Source organism: Anomaloglossus baeobatrachus, chromosome 5 (genome assembly GCF_048569485.1).
Source record: "Anomaloglossus baeobatrachus isolate aAnoBae1 chromosome 5, aAnoBae1.hap1, whole genome shotgun sequence".
NCBI lineage: Eukaryota > Metazoa > Chordata > Amphibia > Anura > Aromobatidae > Anomaloglossus > Anomaloglossus baeobatrachus.
The window spans coordinates 520,892,963-520,918,532 of record NC_134357.1 but is presented as its reverse complement, the minus strand read 5'-3'; the positions used below and the strand labels follow the sequence as shown (position 1 = coordinate 520,918,532).

The 25,570-nt window shown below is 43.3% G+C and overlaps 2 protein-coding genes and 1 pseudogene across 2 annotated transcripts; all 3 read right to left on the bottom strand.

Moving 5' to 3' along the window:
• LOC142312878 (uncharacterized) overlaps positions 1 to 25,570 on the bottom strand; it is a 259,596-nt pseudogene that overhangs the window by 146,711 nt on the left and 87,315 nt on the right.
• Positions 131 to 13,984, bottom strand: LOC142310544 (uncharacterized). Its single transcript, XM_075348065.1, has 6 exons — positions 13,900 to 13,984; positions 13,253 to 13,383; positions 11,327 to 11,503; positions 11,121 to 11,244; positions 10,940 to 11,037; positions 131 to 235 (listed from the first exon to the last, which is right to left on the bottom strand). Exons 1-6 carry the CDS (start codon positions 13,982 to 13,984, stop codon positions 131 to 133), a joined length of 720 nt encoding a protein of 239 aa, XP_075204180.1.
• Positions 9,508 to 25,513, bottom strand: LOC142310543 (oocyte zinc finger protein XlCOF29-like). The gene is made up of 5 exons (XM_075348064.1): positions 25,507 to 25,513; positions 17,119 to 17,264; positions 16,604 to 16,989; positions 16,422 to 16,519; positions 9,508 to 9,587 (listed from the first exon to the last, which is right to left on the bottom strand). The coding sequence occupies exons 1-3, from the start codon at positions 25,511 to 25,513 to the stop codon at positions 16,765 to 16,767; spliced, it is 378 nt and encodes a 125-aa protein (XP_075204179.1). The 3' UTR covers positions 9,508 to 9,587; positions 16,422 to 16,519; positions 16,604 to 16,764.

Genomic DNA, 25,570 nt, shown 5'->3' with positions numbered 1-25,570 from the left:
ATGGGAGCTATTTGATGCTCAAAAACTCTGATGAGACTTTTGTTTTGCATATTGGTCATTGATGGAGAAGAAAGGACCTGTTGAAACGGATCAGATGACAGATTTTTTCTGAGAAGGGCTTGAGGTGTATCTAAGATACTAGCATGTTCTTCCCATGTATCTGTTGCAATTCCATGATCATCTGCAGCAAAAGCTGAAAACATAGGCTGTCCCTCTGAGCTCCAGGTACAGTCAACTGCCAAGAATAAAACTAATTTAATTATTTTTTAATTACAGTGTCTTAATGGTCTAATAGTACTACTACATATTTTAAAACATTTTAATACAAATTCAATCATCAACTTACTAAGAAAGTAGACCGACCAAGGACCGATAGATTATGATATTAGGCCACCGGGCTTGTGCTCTTTTTGTTTTTCTCTTGGATATTAAAGCCAACTCTTTACATTTTTCACTAATCTGTAGGTTTATGTTTCACTATCTTTGCCACTAATTGTTTCCAGTTACATATTCTTTGGAGACTCGTGAGTCTGTAAGTTAGTGCTATTAGTTGGTTTACATGCAGTCTAACACAGAACAGGACACATTGGAGGAACAGCATGATCATTGTACAAATAATTAACATGAAAAAATAACAACAGTTTGACACCATAAAAATTCTTTTTGGAGGAAAAATAGGAATGCATAATTTGACGTGTGGGATATTGTGGTGCTCAACCTGAAGAGTAGTACCTGTGCCAAAACAACAGGAAATGAAAAAGGTGGCACTCACCATCCCATAAAAAAAAAACTTTTATTCAAGTCGTGATAAAACCATGAATACTTCAACAGGTCCTGATTAAGGACCTGTTGAAGCATTGTTTCAGGCGAAAAGGCCATCATCCATAATGCTGCCCTCATCCTTCTGCATCTAAGGTTTTATTAAGACTTAAATACAAGTTTTTTTATGGGATGGGGAGTGCCACATTTTTCTTTCTTGTTATTGTATAAATAAGCCATAGCTTTGGTGCAAGTGTAGACTTTAAAAAAAAATCTAATGTAATTAAAGGGAACTTGTCAGTTGCAATATGTACCCAGAACCACGAGCAGTTCTGGTTGCATATTGCTAATCCCTGCCTAACCGTCCCTTCATCTAGTAGCATAAAGAAAAGGATCTTTAGAAAAAGTAATTCTAAAGATTGTTTATTATATGCTAATGATACCAGCGAATAGTCGCAAAGCAGGTCCCATGGCTAGTTGGCCCCCTTAGCAAGTAAGCACGCCCCTGAGGGCGTACTAACATGTTAATGAATGTGCAGCGTCAGAGGCATGGTCGCGCTCATCTGCTGCCACCTCGCCCAACGGTGGATTTTGGCTCAGTGCGCATGATGCCCCGTCTTACGGTCATGCGCACTATGAAGCCGAATGTATGCGTCTCAGCTTCAAACTGGTGTAGTGTGTATGACCAGAAGTGACGGGGACTTCTGATCATGCGCATTGACCCTAAGCAAGGTGTTCTGAGGCGGTGCAACAGACACAGGTCCACGGTCACTGCCAATGATGACGCTGGGCAGTGTGCATTGAATAGCATGTTAGCATGTTAGTAAGCTCACAGTGGCGTGCTAAGAGGGTGGAATGAGTGCAGGAACTAGTCCCTGCGCTAATTAGCATATAATAAAAGATCTTTAGAAATACTTTTTCTTTTTTTTAATCCAATCAATTTTTATTGTAGGAAGTTACATTACAAAAAGGAGAAATTCAGGTATCATTGGCAATAATACACAAAGAGAACAACGCTGTAACCAGTGGTAGTATCACCTTTGATTATGATTCACATTTCCTGTCACACCACCAACGATCATGTCTGATGCAAGTTGCAACTTTTTTTTAGGTTAATCAATACCCAATACGTATAGAGTCAACCTACCAATTTACTCTTTAATCCTCAAAACGAGGGTTCCAAACAACCAGAACCAGAGAGTAAGAAAGGAAGATAAGAAAAGGGAGGGAGAGAGAGGTGGAGAACCATGGATGGTTGCAAGGAGGCAACCAGGGAGGGGGAGGGGGGAGGGACGGAATTGGATGGCGTTTCGGGGTAGCCCGAGCAGTAACAACAACAGAGATTTAAACACCTTGAATATTGACATGTGGTATGGGTGAACTCCCTGCGTAACACTCTCTTTGACCCTATTTGACCCATTTTTAATTAACAGTTTGCCCTGGAAACAGATGCCTGACAGGGGATGCAGAGTTTAGCCACGTGTCCCAAATCTGAAGTATTTTGTTTTTGGCGCGGATTGAGTGAGCCAGACAGAACTCGTATTGGCATTGGAGATTAATTCGGTTATATAGTTCAACTAATGTAGGCGTCTTTGGGGATTTCCAGTGCAAACTTATGCAATATCTGGCAGCTACTAGAATGTGAACTAATAAACCCCTGGATTCCCAAGAGAACTCCTCTATACCCACGTTTAGCACTGCCAGACCTGGATTCGGATTAATAGGATAGCCTGTCAGCTCACCCATCAGGCCAAACACCTCCATCCAGAACGAGAAAACCTTGGGACAAGCCCACCAGCAGTGACCAAGAGTACCCCTTTGGAGGCAGCCCTTCCAACAATGTGGCGAATAATTTGGGAGGAACTGTGCTAAGTTGGCTGGGGACCGATACCATCGCAGGTGTACTTTTTTCAGTTGCTTCAGTTGATTTATACACTTGGAATATTTTTAAATATTTGCTGATGCCGAGTGCCAGTTTGAAGGAGAGGTAGAGACACTCAACTCCACGTCCCATTTATTCATATAAGGAGATTTTTGCTCTTTGGGGGGGGTTATTGAGCCATTTATATGTCGAGGAGATACCTTTGGATTTAATTATCTTTTTAAATACCAAAGCCTTTGTTGTAGGTAACAGAGGATTCGACTTTGGAGGAAATTTAGAGGCCAGAAAATGACTAATTTGGATGTGTTGATAGGAACAGCCCTTTAAAGAGGGGTGTTCCCGTACTATTTCATTAAAGGGGTTAACACCCAAATCAGAGTATAGATCCGCCAGCACTGTAATGCCCGATCCCTCCCACCTAGCCAGATTCAAAAAGGGGATTTGAGATTCCAACGACTTGAGAGAAATCTCTGAAAGAGGAATCTGAATCTTATGAATCAAGTCATTTCGCCAGACCTCCAGGGAGGCTGACATGGTGGGAACACACGGGGAGAACCGTGAACGGCTCAAATATTCTGCTTCCATTATTCTTCTGACTGAGCCCTGGCGGGACAGGAAATTTTCAATTTGAGCCCATCTATGTGAATTACCTGGACGCCACCATTCCTTTAGTGATTCAATTAGTAAGGCTTTATAATATGCCGATATGTTTGGGGTGCCCAATCCCCCTAAGTCATATGGGGGGTATAACACTTTACCTGCGACCCTAGCCCTTTTATTACCCCAGACAAATTTGTTAGTCAACGATTGAAGTTTCATCAGGGTTTTGTGAGTAATTTTGATGGGAAGGCATCTGAGCACATACAATATTTTGGGTAAGAAAACCATTTTAAAGGACTGTATCCTGGCCATCCAGGACAATGATATTTTTTCATACCTTCCCAATTCCTTTTCTAAATTTTGGATCAGAGGTTCCAAATTTTCTTTAATTAACATCTGCGATGGTGTCAGCTTAATACCCAAATAAGGTATCCCCCTGTCGCACCATTTGAATTGAAAGGCCCCCTCCAGCGCACTCCTGGCCTCCGCCGGTACATTAAACGGCAGTATCAAAGACTTTGCCGCATTAAGCTTATAATACGACACTTTAGAAAAGTTTGATAATGTGTTCACCACTGCTGGAATCGACACTGCAAGGTTAGAACAGGAAATTATCACATCGTCTGCGTATAAACCAAGTTTATGTTCAAATTCCCCAACTCTTATACCAGAAATGGTTATGTTTTTTCGTATAGCTTCCGCCAGAGGTTCTACCACTAAAGCAAAAATAGCGGGAGACAATGGACACCCCTGGCGGGTGCCATTACTTATTGAAATTTAGATGACAGAAACCCCGATGCCAACACTGACGCATTTGGGTAAGAGTAGAGGGCTAGAATGGATGACTTGATTTTCCCCAAGAACCCGAATTTTGTTAGAACTCTCTCCAGGTATCCCCAGTGCACCCTGTTAAAGGCTTTTTCAGCATCAAGAGACAGGAATGCACTGGGTTCACCCGATATCTCCACCAGTCCAATCAAGTCAAGCATCCGTCTGGTGCCATCCTTAGATTGCCTGCCTGTCACAAACCCAACTTGGTCTGGAGCCACTAAGGTAGGGATCACTTTTTTTTTTTTTTTTAAATTCTTTATTTTCCAAATTTTCCAAAGGGAACCAGCATCATAACTAAGTACATTTGTTAGGCCTTTTTGCAAGTACATTCCATATGCCTCGGATTGGGTATAAAGCAAAATTTACATATTCATATATTATCAGGCAGTATTCCCGCAAATACCCTCACTTAGGCGACCAAGACTTCGGGTTCCACTGAACTGTTTCATAAATAAGTACATATTAAACAAATAACCATAAGTAATCAGCAAGAGTGCTTAGTAAGAGGAAGGGAAAGAGAGCAGAGGAAGAAGGAGCAAGCTAGTTAGAAAGAATAGAGAGGAATGAATACCAGGGGAAAAGGGGGGGAGTAGTGGGGGAGGTGAAGGGGGGTGGGGGGGAAGGTATGGGGTGGGGAGGGAGGTAGGGAGTGCGGCTATGTGTTGCCTTCTGCGGTTTCCTCAGCGCCCATTGCGCCCCCAACTAGAACAGCATAGTCCAGGTCGGGATCACTTTATAAAGTCTATCTGCCACTAGTTTGGCATAAATTTTAAACATCACAATTTAGGAGTGAAATGGGCCTAAAATTACCCGGGGTGTCTGCAGGTTTCCCTGGCTTGGGTAGCGTGATAATAATCGCTTCTAAGTTGTCTGGGGAAATTGACCCTTTATTTTGCCAAAAATTGAAGACTTTTGACATAAAGGAGGACAGAGTGGATGTAAATTGCTTGTAATATTCGTATGGCAGCCCATCGGGGCCCGGGGCAGAGTTAGACTTAGTCATTTAGATGGCACCTAGGATTTCATGTGTAGTAAAGGGAAGATTAAGTTCCTCTAATTGCTCATCTGAGACCAGGGGAAGATCCAGGGTGTCTAGGAAACCCTGTATATCCACTTGAGTCGTCTGTGACGCATTGGAATCATATTTTAGATTATACAGGGCCTCATAGTATTTCGCAAATGCTTCTGCTATTTCAATGGGATGTCTAGTGATTGTTCCGTTTGGGTCCCTCAGGAATTCTATTTTAGATTGGATCTCACGTTTTTTCGTCCTTCTTGCCAATAAGGACCCCGCTCTATCCCCCATAGCATAAAATGTCGATCTATTTTTTTTAAGATTATGTTCGTATTTTTGCAGGAGTAGGGATCTTAGTTGGAATCTATGGGTTACAATTTCTTTAGTCAAGTTAGGGGTTGCTTTGGCTTTATTCAGGGATTCAAGGTGATGAATACGGGTTAATATATATTTAATATCTGCGTCTTTTTGCCTTTTTTGGATGGAGGCTATTTTTATGAGCTGCCCTCTGACTACTGCTTTATGAGCAGCCCACAGGGTCTCGTCAGAAATTTCCCCATTATTATTAAGTTTAACATATTCTGTTAACACTGACTCTACTCCATCATGTACCTTCTGCCTACCAAGCAAGCTGGTATTCAGTCTCCACCTAGGGGAATTTTGAACATTAAAGCTACCCTGAGCAGACAAAGAGATCGGCGCATGATCTGTCCAAGTAATTAAACCAATATCAGCTGCCACACAATTACTTATAGATTTGCTGTCGACCAAAAAAAAATCAATTCTACTGTATGAGCGATGCCTGGAAGAGTAGAATGCATAGTCTCTTTCTGATGCGTGCAAATATCTCCAGATGTCATGAAAATGGAATTCATTGATGAGATGCCTTGTTCCTTAGCATGTGGGAGGCTGATGTTGGAGCAATCCATGGAGCGTATAACAGGTATATTAAAGTCTCCACAGATGATTTCCGCCCCTGTGGCAGTATCTTTGAATGCTTGGAAAAATTTCCTAGCAAAGGTCAATTGTGATGAATTTGGGGCGTAGACCGTTGCCAAGGTATAAGGGATGCTGTTGATATAACAAGACAAAATAATATATCTTCCATCCGCTCCATAACTGACATTTATCAATTTAAAGGCCACTGAGTTCTTTATTAAAATGGCCACTCCTCCTCTTTTTTTTGAGTCATTAGCAAAAAAGGTGTGTTGGAACCTTGGATGAAGTAGCCGTTTATTATCTGTGGAAAGAAGGTGGGTCTCCTGAATGCACGCTATATCACAGATGCCTTCACCTCTCTCCACATCATTGACCTTTTTGCTGGGGAGTTGAGTCCGTTCACATATAATAGACAATATCTTAATTCTCATATTGGAGCCGCAGGGGGGTTTGAATTCCTAGGAACGCCATCAGGGATGAGAGGGGCTAGACCAGCAAGGAATTGAGAGAAATTTCCAGAAAAAATTAAGGAACATTTGTGAGAAGAGGAACAAAAACAAAAAAATTCCAACAACACCGGTTTGCCCCGAGTAGGGTGCCCGGTGTATAACCGCTCGCCATAGGCGAGAACATCAGGGGGGCTACGTGACATCCCGTGTCACAGGAGCAGGGACAGCAGGTGCCATAAGCAGGAAGGAGTCCCAGCTAAGCTACTGACCATTCAGGGTTAATCCTGTCTGGAGGGCCTCTTTGATTCTCCCGCTCACCAGGGTTTGGTGGGTGGGCTATTCCCCAGTCATCCAGCAATTTGCCCAGGTGAGAAGGAGTATGACATATGTGAGTGCCTCCATCTTTGAAAATGATCCTCTTCACCGGAAAACCACACTTGTACTTGATGTCTTGATCTCTAAGGAGTTTAGAAAGGTGGGCAAATTCTCTTCTTTTATTAAGAGTTGCAGCAGAAAGATCTGGTAAGATTTTTAGTCCCATGAATGTGTCTGGCAGGGCTGGATTTTCCCTCAGTGTGTGCAGCACAGCTTCTTTTGTTTTATAGAAATGAAGTCTAGCCAGGACATCTTTAGGCAGAGCTGGATCTATGCCTTTGGATTTAGGGACTCTATGAATCCTGTCCACTATCAGGTCTCTGGTGTCCCATCCAGGGAGTATAAGCTGCAGAAACTTGTGGAAGTATTCCTGGAGGTCTTTATCTGCTACTGATGAGGGAATCCCTCTGATTTTTAGGTTATTTCTTCGGGGTCTGTCCTCTATATCACTGATTTTAAGTTTTAGTGCCTCCACCTCCTTTTCCAAAGCTGTGTTAGCATCTATCAGATTGTTATGTGATGTTGCAAATTCAGCCATTTTTGTTTCTACATGCTCTGTGCGATCACCCAGAGACCTGATCTCTTCCTTCAGCTCTCTTACTATTTCTCTGAGATCAGCCTGCAGGGAAGCCCTCAGCGTTTTCAGCAGAGATTGCATTGTTTCCTCGGTCAGAGGAATGCCTGTGCTGCCTCTCAAGCAGCCTGTATCTCCTTGTGAGGAGTGGGAAGAAGCTGAGTGGGAAGCCAGAGCCATCTTGCTTGGTGAGGAGAGATCCCTATCCCGGGGGTAGAAGTCTGTCAGTTTGGCTGGAGTGCCAGTTTTTTTAGGTCTCCCCTTAGGCATCGCTGGGGGCTGGGGTTACTCACACCTCCTGTAGCTGGTAATCCTGTTATCTGTGAGCTGATAAGAGCCGGTTTATCCTGCTTCAGCACAGAGCTCTCCTTCAAGCAGCCATCGCCATCAGCGTGCAGGCCACGCCCAGAAATACTTTTTCTAGAGAGATCTCTTTATCTATGCTAGTTTATACAGGGATGGTTAGGGTGCTTTCACACATCTGGCTTTTTCCGTCAGACACAATCCGGCGAATACCAGATAAAACGGATCTGGGCCGGGTGCGTTTTTATCCTCATTGAATTGTAATAGTGCCAGATTGTACCTGATGCCCTTGCGTTTTATCAGGCGTGCGCTGGATCCGGTGAAATTTCTGGGCCTGGCTGCCGGAAAGGACGCACAAGGGAACGTTTTCTTGTCACCGGCAATAAAATGCACCGTGCCGGTTCCAGCGCCGTGCTGTAAAATCAAAGTCTATGGGCACTGGATCCGTCATAATGCGGCAAAAAACACATTCCACTGACGGATCAGTTTTTTTTAACTGAGCATGCGCCAACGTGTAAATTCCTTTCTGGTTAGAAAATATCTCTCTCTGTCTGTCGGTCTCTCTCGCTCTCTGTCAATGTTAGTCTCTCTCTGTCGGTCTCTCTCTCTCATACTCACTGATCACCGGCACGGCGCTGCACAGCTCTCACAAAGCTCCGGCGGCTTCTCCTACTTTTGAAAATGCCGTCCGCTCATTATTCCATCTCGAATTCACTGCTTCCCCTGCCACCGGCGCTTATGATTGGTTGCAGTCAGACGAGCCCCCATACTTCATGACAGCTGTCTCACTGCAACCAATCACAGCCGCCGATGGGTGGGTCTAAATCTTGAAGTTAAATAAATAAATAAATAATTAAAAAAACAAAAACAAAAAATGATGTTCGGTCCCCCCCAATTTTGATAACTGCCAAGGTAAAGCCACACGGCTGAGGGCTGGTATTCTCAGAATGGGGAGCCCCACGTTACCGGATCCGTCACATTAGTTTTACACAATCTGCGCCGGATTCGTTGCATCAGGCACACACCGGATTGTGCCTGACGGCAAAAACTGGCTATGTGAAAGTACCCTTAGGCAGGGATTAGCAATATGCACCCAGAACTGCTTGTGGTGCATATTGCACCTGGCAGGTTCCCTTTAAGTAATGGATACATGAAGTAATAAGAAATCCTTTATACTTTTCTTTTTTTTTTTTTATACGTGATGGATGATAACAGAAACTTTGGCTTTTATAACAAATATATGACTATGGGAGCAATGAGAAATCCGAAAAATAATTTGTATCAGTGTCCTATGAAAGCCATGGGTTTCCATTTACTGGTTCGTTCATAGATTACATAGCTTTCAGACAACAAACACCATGAACAAAAAAAAATGTAAACACATAAGTGAATAATGTTCTGTGGTTAATACAACTTTTTTCTACAGTAAACTTTCCTTCTTATCAGAACAGTCATAGCTGTTATTTCACTTCAGTACAGGTCACTTGGTATGTTTGGATTGCTTACAAAACAGCAGAGCCCCACGTTAGCCCCCCTCCGAGCCACACACTGCATGACAGGTATAAGATATAAACATAGAACTTCAAAAGGTATATAGTGATATCCACTGAGCACAGTGTCATGTGAACACAAATGATCATCGGCATCAGATGCAGAGAGACAACTGTATAAAATAGTGAAAAAGGATATGGTTTCTATTTAAGTGGTAAATCTTTATGCATAAAATCCACATGAACAAACTCTGTGTAAGCCTATTGGTCAGTACTCACCTGGGAAATTATCTGTTGGAATCTCCACTTTAATCCACTCATCATCCCTCTCACATGTCTCTGTAGTATTAATATGGGTCAGATCTTCACCCTGAAACAAATATTGTAAAAGTCACATACAGGAAAGATCATCAATGAACATGACAACCAAAATTGACAGCAGTAGATATCACAGAGTGGTAGGTCTCCGGCATAACCCAACCTGTCGCCTCCTAATTGTAACCAGCAGTCTCCATAACCAGAAAATTGAGAAGATCCGGACAACATCTAATGTCTTTGATTAGCTTTATCCTGTCATCTCCGCCAAGTATAAAACATACACTGAATGGCCACTTTATTAGAGACACTCATCTACTATTGCATTTGAACTCATTTGGTCTTCAGAACCTCAGTAATTTCTCATGTCATAGATTCTACTGTACAGTAACATTATTCCACAAGAATATTGACCCATAGTTAGAGGGCAGCTGCTTGCAATTGCTGCAAACTAGATGGAGGTACTAGAACAGACTATTCTACCCCGTTATAAAAAATCTCGAAACGATTAAGACTGTGAAGGCTGAGGAAGCAAGCACGACATACTATCACGTTCCTGGAAGCAATTCAAGACTATATGAAGTTCGTGCTAAAATGGTTAGGTGAAACATATTGTCCAAACATCCATGCATAGCTATAAGAAGACCCCGAATATATTTGAAAACATTCACCACATCATTACTTCCCCTCCGCCAGCCTCAGAGGGTTCATGGATTCATGCTACTTGTGTGAAATTCTGACCATCTCATCAATATTGTGCAACAGAAATCTGGACCAATGTTTTTTACTGCTCAGTGATATAATCACTGCGCCTTTTTGCTTTGCTCAATCAAGTATTTCCTGTTTAATTCCCTTTGACAGCAATGCTACTGGAACTGGTTGTCTGTGCAAAGAAACAGTGAGTGGATGAAGAATCGTTAGTTGGACATCAGTGCTGTATTCATTAGAAATTTGCTTGACCCGGTCTTGAAAATGATTCTTGGCATCTTCCTCAAAGAGTTGCTTATGTCCAAAGTGTTCCCTTTCAATGGGGGGGTTTATCCTTAATCACAACATTCTCAGTATACTCTGGATATCATTGCATGTAAAAACCCCACGAGGTTGGCAGTTTAAAAAAAAAAAATGCCCTTGCCTTAATAATAGGGCCTCATTCAAAGTCACTCAGATCACGTAATCTTCCCATTCTAATGTGTATTCACGTTGATAATTGTTTGCTTTATTTTATGCTGCACTCCAGGGTAAGGGATGTATTCCATACAGGAAATTTCTATTGGAAGAAGGCTAGTGTTTCAAATAAACTGGCCATTCAGAGTATAATACAGGTGGATAAAACAAGATTGAACACAAGACCTTCACAGCCGTCTACACATCATAGGGGAGATTTCATGACACCTTCTCTCCATCTACCTGATGATCCTGAGGAACAGTGGGATTTTCTTGTTTGCAGTCCTGTGGAAGAAGAGGACGGGGACATCTCTCTGCTGTTGTCCTCTTACAGGATAGAACTGGAGGAAACACATACAGGGACTGAATTCATTCTTTACTAAAAGATAATTATAGGCCGTGTGTATTTAGTCCTGTCTATTACCTGGTGATGTGAGGGGCTGGAAAACCTCCATCATGACGTCCTTGTACAGATCTTTGTGTCCTTCTAAATACTCCCACTCCTCCATGGAGAAATAGATGGTGACATCCTGACACCCTATAGGAACCTGACACATACAATGATACCGTCATCCCCCGACCCCTTCATAGCGTTACTGTATAATATCCCAGCATTCCCAGCAGTGTCACCTCTCCAGTCAGCAGCTCAATCATTTTGTAGGTGAGTTCTAGGATCTTCTGGTCATTGGCGTCCTCATGTATCAGGGGGTGAGGTGGAGGCCCTGTGATTGGGCTCAAGGGTCTTCCCCATCCCTCAGACACAGGGTCCTGACAGCGCTCAGAGGTCTTCTTCACTACTGTGTATTCCTGGTTATGGAGAGACACATTAATAAATCTCACTACAGATATTTCCAGAGTCCTCACCTCTCCAGTTCGGTCCATCTGTTATTCCCATAGATAAGAATGATGTAATGTGACGTCATCAGAATCTCTCACCTCTCCAGTAAGCTGCAAGAGGATCTCTAGGGTGAGGTGAAATATCTTCTCCGCCATCTTGTCCCTGTCCCTATCCATCCTTGATGAGTCAATCAGGAAAATTCTCTTATATAGATGATCTCCAATGATAAGATCTGATATTGTAGGGACCTGAATGCGGAGAAGATGACGATGTAACATCATAAAGATCCCATGTAAGAAATCACTGGAGCTGTTACCAGGATCACGTGATCACTACATCCAGTCCTGGGCTCGGTTCTGCCCCCGGTATAACACACAAGTTATAGGTAGTAATAGAACGTTAAAGAGAACTGTTATACAATACATGCTGCACAAAGCATGTCTGAAACGCACTGGAGCCCCTGCCCGGTTCTCCCTGCACTGCTCTAGTTAATTGTACACATAGGGAGGGATCTGTCAATCAAATACAGTGGTTTGTAGACAATCTTGCCAGGAATAGCGCCAGATTAAGAATCATAGAATGGTAGAGTTGGAAGGAACTTCAAGGGCCATCAGGTTCAACCCCCTGTGAGTGCAGGCTTTCCTAAATCATCCCAGCTCTATGTTTATCCAGTTTCCGCTTGAAGATTTCCATTGATGTAGAGCTCACCACCTCCCGTGGTAGCCTGTTCCACTCCCTGGCTGAGATTAGTCTTGTCTCTTATCTCTGCCTACGGTCCTCGTCCACTTTTTCATCCATGTTTTCTGTGAAACGCTGGAGCATGTCAGGCAAAAACATACTTGGGTGCAATTATACAGCCAGGTTCTGATTCATTCTGCCAGTGGTTTGTGCAGCATGAAGAATCACTTGACAGGTTTTTCTTTTACCCTTCCACACAATCGCCATACATGTACTATGCTGCAGGCAATGAGTTCCCACAAAGCACTTTACATGTATAGAGCAGTAAGAAGTAGCCACCATGTTTAATCACACAGTGACTGAGTAAAATTTGCTGCTATTCCTTACAGCAGGCTATCTCCATTTGTCACCAGGAAACTTTGTGCTTTCCTTATTAGCGATGGCTGTGATTAGCAAGTTTATTCTGATAGGCTTGTCTCAACCTTTCAGTCTTGAAATGCAAAAAGAAAAAACCCTGTAAAGTCTATTAGAGGCTGTGAAATGTAGCCTCGGACAGACTTGCCGCTAGCCACCCCATCCAGCAGATCTCAGATGAACCCCATCCATCACCTTTTAACCCCTATACAAAGATCTCAAATTACAATGGGGCCCATGAGTTGCATCCAGAGTGCAGCTGTTAGATGGAAACGTGAGGATGGATGAAGAAAGGATAAGCAAATTAACTGTGTCAGTAACAAGAAGGCCAAAAAAGGGACAGAATCATGAGGCAAAACCATAATCAGATGTATTGCCAAATACGACACTAGCAGGAAAGTCAAAAACAAAGTCAACCCGGCTGGGGCCCAAGTAAATAGAAAAAAGCAAATAGACAGTCAGGATCAAGCTAGGTCAGAATGAGGAGATCAGCAAGATTAGAATCAGAGATGTCAAAAGGACACTAAGCACAATACCTGTCAACTTTCAGCAGTACAATGGGAGTTTAAGTATGGTATGCTGTGGAACTACTCCATTGATCAGAGCAGGGAGTTGATTACACCTACTGAGCTGATGAACAGCATTCGTACCCATTTAGTCTCGCTTTGCAGCATATGAGTCCAAATCATAAATGGTATTCCTAGCTGGACTGTGTATGCGCACACTAGCCAAGAGGTATCCACCATCAACTGCACTGCTGCAAAATGAAATAAGATGGTGCCTGGTGATACACAATGACCTCATTGAAGCAGGTTCAAGTAGAGATTTGACAATGCTCCGTCTTTTAGGGTATGTGCGCACGTTGCTTTTTACCTGCTTTTTTGCTGCTTTTTCTTCTGCGCTGTTTAATGCCAAAATGGATGTGTTCTTCTATTCAAGCAAAGTCTATGGGAATTTGGGTTTCTTGTTCACACTATGTTGTTCAAAATGCTGCCTTTTTGTGGCAGAACTTTGGTCAAAAACTCAGCTTTTCAAAGAAGCAACATGTCAATTGTTTTTGCCATTTGGGTTTTGCACTGCAAAGCTGAGTTTTTGACCAAAGTTCTGCCACAAAAAGGCAGCATTTTGAACAACATAGTGTGAACAAGAAACCCAAATTCCCATAGACTTTGCTTGAATAGAAGAACACATCCATTTTGGCATTAAACAGCGCAGAAGAAAAAGCAGCAAAAAAGCAGGTAAAAAGCAGGTAAAAAGCAACGTGCGCACATACCCTTAAGAGAAGCTTCTAAACCCTTTGCTCTAGGCTTGTCAAGAAAAGATTGATCAAATTCCCAAATCAGGTTCTTGGCATTCATGTTACTAGCCAGAACCCAGGATCTCCTCCATGGACTATAACCTCTCCAGTAAACCAGGTACTGCAGAGAACCTCTCACCACAGGAGTGTCAAGATTTTTTTTTAACTTCATACTCTGTTACCCCATATCATAACCGAAGGAGGATATAATATGTATCGGAAAGGATGGAGAAAGGTTCAATCAGAAGGCTACCTGATTAAGTCCTCAATTGTCTCATATGGACAAATACATTTAAGCCCCAACTTGGCCGAAAGAACCTGGAGTTTGATATTTTTAGTGGGCAACCACACCTTGTCCTCAGCACCAAAGCTTTGACCACTAGTGCGTCTCTTATTAGCAGATGAGGATTGTCCACTCTGTGCTTCAAAAAAAGTTTGCAATTAGGTAACCTGGACGAAGGAATAAGTGACTGTTTACTGAGATTGACATGCAGAGCAGTTCTATAAATTGTTAAGTTCTCTGTTACTTCTGAAACCTGGAAGCAAGTGGATCTCCTACTGTCTGCTGCAGTCTAGGTGCTGTGTGCTTTGATCAGTCATCAATAATATGTTTCCTGATCTCATCTCATCTTCCTTAATTCTCCCAGTTCCTTAAAGTCCCCACCCTACCTCCACCTAATTGCATCCTACATCTCCTGAGCATCCATACTCCATTTTTGTCAAGCAGCAATATTTCCTGCTATATTTTTCACTTGCCCCACCTCCATATATCGTTTTGATTTGTCAATGTTCACTAATCAGCACTGCCCTTTATTGATAACACTCAGTGTTCAAAAAGTGGTTCACCCATATTCATTATTGGCCACAACGATATTATGCTGAGAAACAAGGTTTCTCTCAAATACTGTACCTTGTGTTGCCAATAGTGCCTGTGAACAGCGCTATTGCAGACCGCTCTTCCCCCCTTCTCGTGACCCCTGGGCTGCATGACCTCGGGATCCAGTGATGTCACGTCAACTTCCTGCTCACCTGACATCACCGTGACTGGCCCCAGTCTCCCTGAGTGACTGGGGTGTGAATGGAGTTTCACCGCTCAGCAAAACTCAGCGTCCCTCCTGCTTGCGCGCTCTGCAGTGAAGGAGGAGGAGCAGGGAGGTGCTGCGCTGTGATGCTAAGATGTCATGAGTGGGGAATCTCCGCCCACAGCCCAATGATTCACGGAGACTGGGGCTGGCTGCTGTGATGTCAGGTGCGCAGGAAGTTGACGTGACAACACCGGATCCGTGAGGTCACTGAGACCGGGGTTTCAGATGATGGGGGATAGCGGTCTGCAATAGCGCCGCTCACAGGCACTATTGCCAACACAAGGTATTTGAGAGAAACCTTTTTTCTAAACATAATATCGTTGTGGCCAATAATGAATATGGGTGAACCACATCTTTAACGTAGAATTAAGGGATATTTGTTGCCGCCAATTATCGATTTTTTTTCATTTGATCCATATCCCTGTGTACATCCTGCGGCGGATGAGGGTTGATGACAGACAAGCGTCATAGATTGGCAACTGTGCTCAAGTTTTGGTAGGATCTTATTTTTCCTTCAAATAATTGTAAAAAAAAGTAAATATAAAGAAATCCATAATAGTTTTTGCTTTATCAAAAATTTGACTGTCAGCATCAATAATGTATAAAAAAAAATCAAAGTTGCTCAGGTTACACAATTTACCATTCGAAGGGGGCTTTACACGCAACGACATCGCTAGCGATGTCGCTCGTGAAAGCACCCGCCCCCCATCGTTTGTGCGTCACGGGCAAATCGCTGCCCATGGCAGACAAAATCGCTAGTACCTGTCACACGTACTTACCTTCCTAGCAACGTCGGTGGCCGGCGAACAGCCTCTTTTCTAAGGGGGCGGTTCGTGCGCATCACAGCGACGTCACACGGCAGGCATCTAATAGAAGCGGAGGGGCGGAGAGCAGCCACTGGAAAGTCACGCCCACCTCGTTGCCGGAGGACCCAGGTACGGTGTTGTTCGTCGTTCCTGGAGTGTCACACGTAGCGATGTGTGCTGCTTCAGGAACGACGAACAACCTGCATCCAGTAACGATATTTGGGAAATTGACGACGTGTCAACAATCAATGATTTAGTGAGTATTTTTCATCGTTAGCGGTCGCTCGTACGTGTCACACGGAACAACGTCGCTAACGAGACCGGATGTGCGATACGAATTCCATGACCCCAACGACATTTTCGTTAGCGATGTCGTTGCGTGTAACGGGGCCTTAATATTAATGCACTGAAAATCATTCCATATTTTTTCTGCTGCACTCTGGATCACGGGTCTAATTTCCATACATAGAAACTCTAGTCTGGAATTGTTTCTAATGTTTTGGCCATTCAGTGTATAATACTGGTGGATGAAACAAGACTGAACACAAGACCTTCACAGCCGTCTACACATCATAGGGAGATTTCATGGCACCTTCTCTCCATCTACCTGATGATCCTGAGGAACATCGGGATCTTCTTGTTTACAATCCTGTGGGAGAAGAAGACGGGGACAGCTCTCTGGTGTTGTCCTCTCACTGGATAGAACTGGAGGAAACACAAGACAGGGACTGAATTAATTTCTTACATACAGATAGTTATAGGCCGTGTGTATTTAGTCTTGTCTATTACCTGGTGATGTGAGAGGCTGGAGATCCTCCATCATGACGTCCTTGTACAGATCTTTGTGTCCTTCTAAATACTCCCACTCCTCCATGGAGAAATAGACAGTGACATCCTGACACCTTATAGGAACCTGACACATACAGTGATACAGTCACCCCCTGATCCCTTCATAGCGTTACTGTATAATGTCCCAGCATTCCCAGCAGTGTCACCTCTCCTGTCAGCAGCTCAATCATCTTGTAGGTAAGTTCTAGGATCTTCTGGTCATTGATGTCCTCATGTATCAGCGGGTGAGGTGGAGGCCCCGTGATTGGGCTCTGGGGTCTTCCCCATCCCTCAGACACAGGGGCCTGACAGCGCTCACTAGAGGTCTTCTTCACTACTGTGTAATCCTGGTTATGGAGAGACACATTAATAATTCTCACTACAGACATTTCCAGAGTCCTCACCTCTCCAGTTCTGTCCATCTGTTATTCCCATAGATAAGAATGGTGTAATGTGACGTCATCAGAATCTCTCACCTCTCCAGTAATCCGGAAGAGGATCTCTAGGGTGAGGTGTAATATCCTCTCCACCATCTTGTCCCTGTCCCTATCCATCCTTGATGGGTCAATCAGGGGAATTCTCTTACATAGAAGATCTGAGAGGATCCGATATTGTACAGGACCTGAAAGGGGAGAAGATGACAATGTAACATCATAAATAATCCCATTTAACCCCTTTACCTCCTGGCGATTTTCCGTTTTTCCCTCCCCTTCTTCCAAGAGCCATAACTTTTTTATATTTCTGTCCATATGGCTGTATGAAGTTTGGTGCATTGTACTTTTGAATGACACCATTCATTTTACAGGAAAACGGGAAAGTGCGGTGAAATAAAAAAATAAAAGTTCAATTTCACAATATTTTTTTGTATTTATCATGCTCATTAAATGATAAATGGGGCCGTGCGAGGGCTTTCTTTTTGCACCTTGACCTGGTGTCATCAGCTGTCATGACATCCAGTCGGGAACTCAGTCACCCAATCTAATCCCATACAGACAGATCTCCTGATAGAGCCGCACAGACGGGGACACGTTCTGTCTCCTGGAGTGTGAGCGCAGCACTGAGGGGGTTAATGCCCCCCTGCCCCAGTAATGGGGAATCTCCACATACCTCCTCCAGCAGAGCTGTGCACACTGCATATATGGTAGATGCTAGAATGTATGGGCTCCTTCTAGGCTAGTGGGTGTGACCAGATTGGTTGATGGGCGTATAAGTCTGCTCTGTGTTTACAGGACCTGTGATGATGTCACATGGAGGGGAGGAGTCATGGGTCACATGATCAGCTCCTCAGTGTGTGCAGGACTCTGCTGTGCTGGTTGTCAGGGGTCAGGAGGGGTGTTATATTTGCTATTAACCCCTTAAGGACGAAGCCAATTTTGTCCCTAATGGCCAGGCCATTTTTTGCAATTCTGACCAGTGTCACCTTCACAGGTTATAACTCTGGAGCTTCAGCGGATCCTGGCGATTCTGAGGCTATGTGCGCACATAGCGTTCTGCCCTGCAGAAATTTCTGCAGCGATTTGAACAGCACACGTGCGCTTCAAATCGCTGTAGAAAGAGTCCGTAATGAAAAAAAAAAAGCCGATTCCATGCGCTCTGACATAGACAGAGCGGGGACTGCAGGCAGAGCGCACGGAAGAAGTGACATGTCACTTCTTAGAACGCGCGCTTTGGGCAACAGCCGAAGCGCTGCGCTCTAATACGCCACGTGCGCACGTCTCCTGCATAATCTTCATAGATTATGCTGGGGACGCAGGACGCATGCAATTACGCTGCGGTGCAGATCGCAGCGTAACTGCATGCAAATACGCAACGTGCGCACATAGCCTGAGACTTTTTTTGTGACATATTGTACTTCAGGATAGTTATAAATTTAATCAAACAAAGGAGAACATATAGTGGACTTGTTAATTTTTTTATATAAAATGCATAATTTTATTTGAAACACTTAAAAAGTTCAAGGCAATACAAACATATAAAAAGAGCGGTGACAAATGACTGTGCAATGCAACAGAAATCAGAGGATGAATGCAGTGTGTGCCGCCAGAGTGCGGTGACCATTTTGGAAGATCGAGAGGGGGATCTTTGGCGACCCCTGGGGACCGGGATAGGGGATTTATCTCCCATCTGACATGTTTGATCATGCCAGGTGGGAGATAAATCATTTTTTACCAACATTGCCATTTACTGTAACACCATCACAGTTACACGATGCATACTGGTGATCACGTGACCGGGGACCAGAAAAAAGGCCCAAATCATGATCTCCAGGGTCTCAACTACCCCCGGTAAACTAAAACCCCAGAGATTTTCCGACACTGGGGGTTATTACAGGCTTTTTCCTTGCCACCGTTTTAAAACAGCAAATCAAAATAAGTACCCTTTTCTGCCGAAAAATCCTGCATCCGTCAAATGTAATAAAATTTATATTTTAATGAAAAAGTTAAAAACATGAAAAGTTTCATGGAAGCATGTGTAGACACGCAGGTCTGCACATTTCAAGCAGATGGACTGCTCTTAATCATGAGGGAAGGAGATTGTTGGCCAAAATCTCGCAATACATGACCCAATAAATCCTCTCTTCAATACGGTGCAGTTGTCCTGTCCCCTTTACAGAAAAGAACCCCCCAAAGTATGATGTTTCCACACCCATGCTTCACAATTGGGACAGTGTTCTTGGGGTTGTACTCATCCTTCTTCTACCTCGAAACACGGCGAGTGGAGTTGATACCAAAATGTTCTATTTTGGTCTTATCTGACTATATGACCTTCTCCCATGCCACCACTATATCATCCAGATGGTGATTGGCCAACTTCAAACGTACCTGGAGATGCCCTGGTGTGAGCAGGGGGGCCTTGCCTGCCCTACACTCCCTGACAGACGTTCTGTTGCTTATCCATGTAATGTAAATAAAGGCTTATAACCTGGCTTTAAATTCATCCATTGGTTTTATAAATTACTCTTTTGAAAGCTGGAACCCTCCCAAATTTGGTTTAGGTTATGAAAATAAAGTTGCTGCAAAGCTGAAATATTGATCATTTAATGAACACAGAAAGGTCAGATTTTGGCAAGTCAAAAGTTTTGTCCCCTTGTCATATAATGCACCCAATCCTGATTTACATCCTCACCAGTGCTCACTAAATGATCGCTTAATTAATGGGTGTGTAGAAAAAGAAACTCAGCACCTCAGACCTGCACTTGAACTGCAACTTGACCTCTGACAACATGCCAAAAATCCACCCTGCAAACAAAGCATTGATGATCAAGAAGCTGAAGACCAGATCCACTGCAGAGGTGGCTGGCACTTTTAATGTGTCTCAGTGTCAAGTACAAAGAATTAAAAAAAAGATTTCAAGAGACTGGAGATGTTTTTGACAAGCCCAGGTCCGGCAGACCCCGCAAGACAACTGCTCAGGAGGAACGTTTGTTGGTTAGAAAATCCAAAGCCAGCCTCTCTTCCACTGCAGCAGAGCTCCAACAGGCCTGGTCACCACAAGTCCCTGTGTCAACTAGAACAGTTTGTAGGATTCTGTCTCGAAATGGCCTCCATGGTCAAATCAGTGCCCAGAAACCAGCACTAAACAAAAGGCAATTAAAAAAACGTGTGGCATTTGCCAAGTCCCACAGCCTGCTAAACAGATGGACGCTGGAAAAGTGGCATAAGGTGGATTTCTCTGATGAATTTTCAGCCGCTGAAAATACTGCAGGAGACCTACTGGAGCCCGTATGGATCCAAAATACACCCAGAAAACAGTTAAGTTTGGTGGTGGAAAGATCATGGTCTGGGGATACATTCAGTATGGGGGTGTGCAAAACATTTGCAAGGTGGAAGCTAATATCAACAGCCTTAAATATCAAGAAGTATTAGCTACCTCTTACATTCCCAATCATAAAAGGGGTCAAATACTGCAGCAGGATGGTGCTCCATCTCATACATCCATCTCTACAACATAGTTCCTTCTGGCAAAGAAGATCAAAGTGCTCAAGGACTGGCCAGCCCAGTCACCAGACATGAATATCATTGAGCATGTTTGGGGTAGGATGAAAGAGGAAGCTTGGCAGACAAAACCAAAGATTCTAGATGAAGGCATGTAAGACTGCATTCTTTGCTATTCCTGATAACTTCATCAATAAATTGTATGAATCATCGTTGAACCGCATGGATGCAGTCATTCAAGCTCATGGAAGTCACACTAAATATTAAATATGGCTCTAATAGCACCACAACGTCATTCACCAATGTTATGCAACATATCTTTATATTAGAAGTTAATTATTTGTTTGAATTTCACATTACTTTCTGTGGGTGACAAAACTTTTGTCTTGCCAAAATCTGACCTTTCTGTGTTCATTAAATTATCAATATTTCAGCTTTGCAGCAACTTTATTTTCATAATCATATTTTTATAACCTAAACCAAATTTGGGAGGGTTTCAGCTTTCAAAAGAGTAATTTATAAAACCAATGAATGAATTTAAAGTCAGGTTATAAGTTTTTATTTACATAACATGGATGAGCGACAGAACTTCTGTCAGGGAGTGTACAGTATTTTAATCCATAATGGTGGTGTGGGTTACTAACGTTAATCTTTGAGACTGTGGTCCCAGCTCTCTTCAGGTCATTGGCAAAGTTGACAACAGTTGTTGTTTTCTCACTAAGCTGCCTACCTGTTGTCATATAGCCCATCCCACTCTTGTGCAGGTTTATAATTTTGTCCCTGGTGTCACAGCTCTTTGGTCTTGGCCATGATGGAAAGGTTGGAGTGTGACTGAGTGTGTGGACAGGTGTCTTTTACACAGGTATTCAATTCAAACAGGTACTAATACAGGTAATGAGTGCTGAGTAGGAGGGCTTCTTAAAGAGAAAATAACAGGTCTGTGAGAGCCAGAATTCTTGCTAGTTAGTAGGTGATTATATACTTATTTCATACAATAAAATGCAAATTAATTAAAACTCATGCAGTGATTTTTTTTTTTTGGGGGGTGAGGATTCTGTCTGTCACAGTTGAAGTGTACCTACAATAAAAATTACAGACCTCTCCATTCTTTGTAGGTGGGAAAACTTGCAAAATCGGGAGTGTATCAAATACTTTCTGTATTTTTTGGTTTATAAGACGCACCGGATTATAAGACGCACCCCAAATTCAAAGCAATAAAAGGTGAAGTAAAAAAAGGGGGTCTGAGTTATAATCCGGTGGTGTCTTACCGAAGGGGGCAGCAGTGGAGGTGGAGCGAAGTCACAGGAGCCCTGGGGTGGTGGGAGTACCAGAAACTGTTGGCTGTGTTGGGGCAGCGGCGGAAGCCGGGGCTCGGACTCCGGCAGCTTGCTAGTGCTGAGGCAGCCGTGTTGGGGCTCGGCTGTGGGTGGTGAGAGCTTCAAAGAAATGGCGCCCAGAGTCAGCGCAGATTGAGCTCTCGGCTCAATGGCAAGGCGAGATTTCATCTGAGCAAGCGCCACCTTCAGGCGCCATTTTCTTTAAGTCCGCTGCTGGGAAATCAATGGGATGGAGGCGGCGCATGCGCAGATGAGAGCTTGAGCCGAGAGCGGCATTATTTGAAGCCCTCATCACCTACCTGCAGTGCCAGTCCAGCCGCCGAGTTTTTGTCTTAGACCGTGAAGAAGGCGGTTTATGCCGCCAAAATGCGTTGTCCGTAACGCACTATTTCCTGCAACTTATTATTTATAGTTTTGTTATATTTTTTATTTTTTCTACCAATAAACCATAGTTTTATGCTAACCGGACCTTTTGATATTTGCTGGATCCCTTTTCCTTTTCAACATGTTCAAGACCTATTCCTGATCTGGATCCGTGCAATATTCAGGATAACAGGAGGAATTATTCATACAGAGCTGTCACGGGTGAGCTGGTCTACATCCTCATTGCCTATACATTTTTATTTAGTGTTGTATATTTTATAGCATTTCTAATTACAATTGGTAGTAATAATTTTCAAGTGACTGCTCACTGCGCATGATTGGAAGTCGTCTGCACTTCCAGTCATGTGCGTTATGCCTCTCTACACCCAACCTCAGAGTAGTGCACATGACCAGAAGCCTCAGAGTTGCTCAATGCATGCACGGCTTTATATAGCAACGGCAAAGACGCCGCTTTCGTAAAGCATGTTATGCCCACAGGGTTGTGATGACATGCTTAGTGCATTAACTAGTCAAGGGAATCAATGTCCCTGCGATTAGTCATAGGCCTAACTAGCATAGGGAAAAAGCTTATAAATCTTTTTTTTTTTTTTAAGCATTGTTTTTTGGCAATAGCATTAGACAGATATGGTTAGGCAGGGAATTTTGGCTCACATGTGCCTCCTGCTAGATTAGATTCTGAAATCTGATGTCAATTTTTCTAGACCTATCAGATGAATAAAGCTTGCTTTACACGCTACGATATATATAATGAGATGTCGGCGGGGTCACGTCGTAAGTGACGCAGATCCGGCATCGTTAATGATATCCTAGCATGTGACAGCTATGAACGAGCAGAAATACTCACCTTCTCGTTCATGATTGACACGTCGCTCATTTTCTAAAAATCGAACGTCCGGTTGTTCAATGTTCCCTAGGCAGCACACATCGCTCCGTGTGACACCCCGGGAACGATGAACTGCAGCTTACCTGTGTCCCGCCGGCAATGCTGAAGGAAGGAGGTGGACAGGATGTTTACGTCCTGCTCATCTCCACCCCTCCGCTTCTATTGGGCGGCTGCTGTGTGACGTCGCTGTGACGCCGAACGTCCCTCCCCCTTCAGGAAGTGGATGTTCGCCGCCCACAGCGAGGTCGTATGGAAGGTAAGTACATGTGATGGGGGGTTACAGCATTGTGCGACACGGGCAACAAATTGCCCGTATCACACAAACGATGGGGGCGGGTGCAATCGCACGACATATTGAAACGTGTAAAGCAGGCTTAAGATGATGTATTAGCCAACTTCTGACTTTATGGAGACTGCCATGACTTTACTCTCAGGCTGGATGCCACATCTCATAAACTTCACCTTAAAAAAAGACTAGCTTCTTCTCCTGAATGAGGAAAAACTCTGTGACAACAGCTCATTGACTAGTGCAGATTGGAGTTACACAATCCTATGTATCATATTATGTATCAGACTCCAGGTTGCGTTAGCAAGCAAATCAATAAGTGATCATGTCTAATGGCTCTGGCCTAAAGCAATACTTCTCTCATCACTTGAACAATCTTTTAAGCCTATCCATGATGAAATCAAAGTTGAATATCACTCCTCTTAAAGTTGATACTTCTGCTGCTGATTATGATCATTTGAAAACTAGTTGGTATAAAGTACAGCAAAATGGAAGACTCTGGTAATACACAAGATCCATGAGTCTCTCCTTTAAAGAGTATATTTAGGACTTAAAAAAAAAAATGTGCCTCAGCACTACCAGGCAGGTAGTTGCTACTACCTGCCTGTTGTGCACGGCGCCGTTCTTTGCCGGCACAGAGCAGTCACAGACAGCTGCTGACGGCAATTCAGAAGCTTCCACTGACATTGCAACAGTCTTGTTGTTGATGCACTGGTCCTGAGGAAGAGGTTTCACCTCGAAACGCGTAGACCTATGAAATAAAAGAATACTCATCTTCATCAACATTATACGTCTTCATTTGGCTGATGCGCAGCATTAACCCCTTCTCTACCCTATCTTGTATACTGACATTGCAACAACAGAGTGCCGCTTCTTATCCGCTCTGCTCTGTACATGAGGTGGGAAAGGCAACATGACGCTGATTGATGGCTGGGAACCGCAATTAAGCTGCGGTAAACTGACGGTCAATCAGCATGATGTCGGATATCCCACCCCAATCTACAGCACAGAGCAGAAAAGAAGCCTCTTGTATCACAGACTGCTCTGTGTCAGTGAAGAACAGGGATTTCTTCACTTGTTAGCATACTTTTCGATCCCTGCATTATCTACTTGAGTGAACACTCAAAGTGGTTGTCTAAGAATAAGATAAAATGGAGTCCCTGATATAATCAAACTACAGCCCATCCTTGCTACGTGTCAGTATGGGCTTGAGAGAGAAGGCATCCCGAAACCTAGGGCTGACAGTATTCAACAAGAGCTGTTTCACACATACCTCAGTCAGAAGCAGAATCAGGACTCAGATATGAAAAAAAGGTTTCAACCCATGTTGTGCTTGACAAGAAGATCTATAGCTTTATTCTCCTCTATCAGTCTGACAACTTTATAGCAGTGAATGGAGACTGACTGTGCTCAACTGCAAAACAAATAGACATTGAGTAGAATGAACCTGGAGATAACTCTGTTGTGGTGAAGATATATATTTCTTCTCATATGACAGCCTGTGTTCCCAGTCTTTGACTTAGTTATGTGTGATACAGCTCTTTTCAGTTCACAGACATGTCTTGGGAGCTATATTTCTTCAGTCTGCAGCCTATACTGACACTTGAAAAGGATGGACTACAGTTCGAATTTTACCAGGGTCCCATTTTCTCTCATTCTTGGAGAACCCCTTTAAGTATACAAGCCCAAATAATGAATGAACTGATTAATAAAACTACTTTCCCTCTCTAACTTCCTGATTGTTTCAAGATTTCCCATGTATTTCAAACTTCTTGCTCAAACTATATTGCTCTTCTGTACATTCAGAAACTTCTACAGCTATTATTGATAATCATTAGGAATTTGATATTCAATGAAACTTTGATTCTAGAAAAGTAAGACGTTTTCTCCACAGTATTTATTTCATTGGAAAGCTTGTGAACCAAAGTAAAGATATGACAATGCCGACTACATAAGGGGTTCCAAATATAAATGGGTTCTAAATGTTCTCCAAAACCTGATTCTGAAGGCCTGTACCATAAGGGAGTACTGTAGCGTACCTTCCATTTCTGAGTGGTCCCATCCCACAGCTACGACTGCATTAATGTTCTAGGTTCAGGTTGG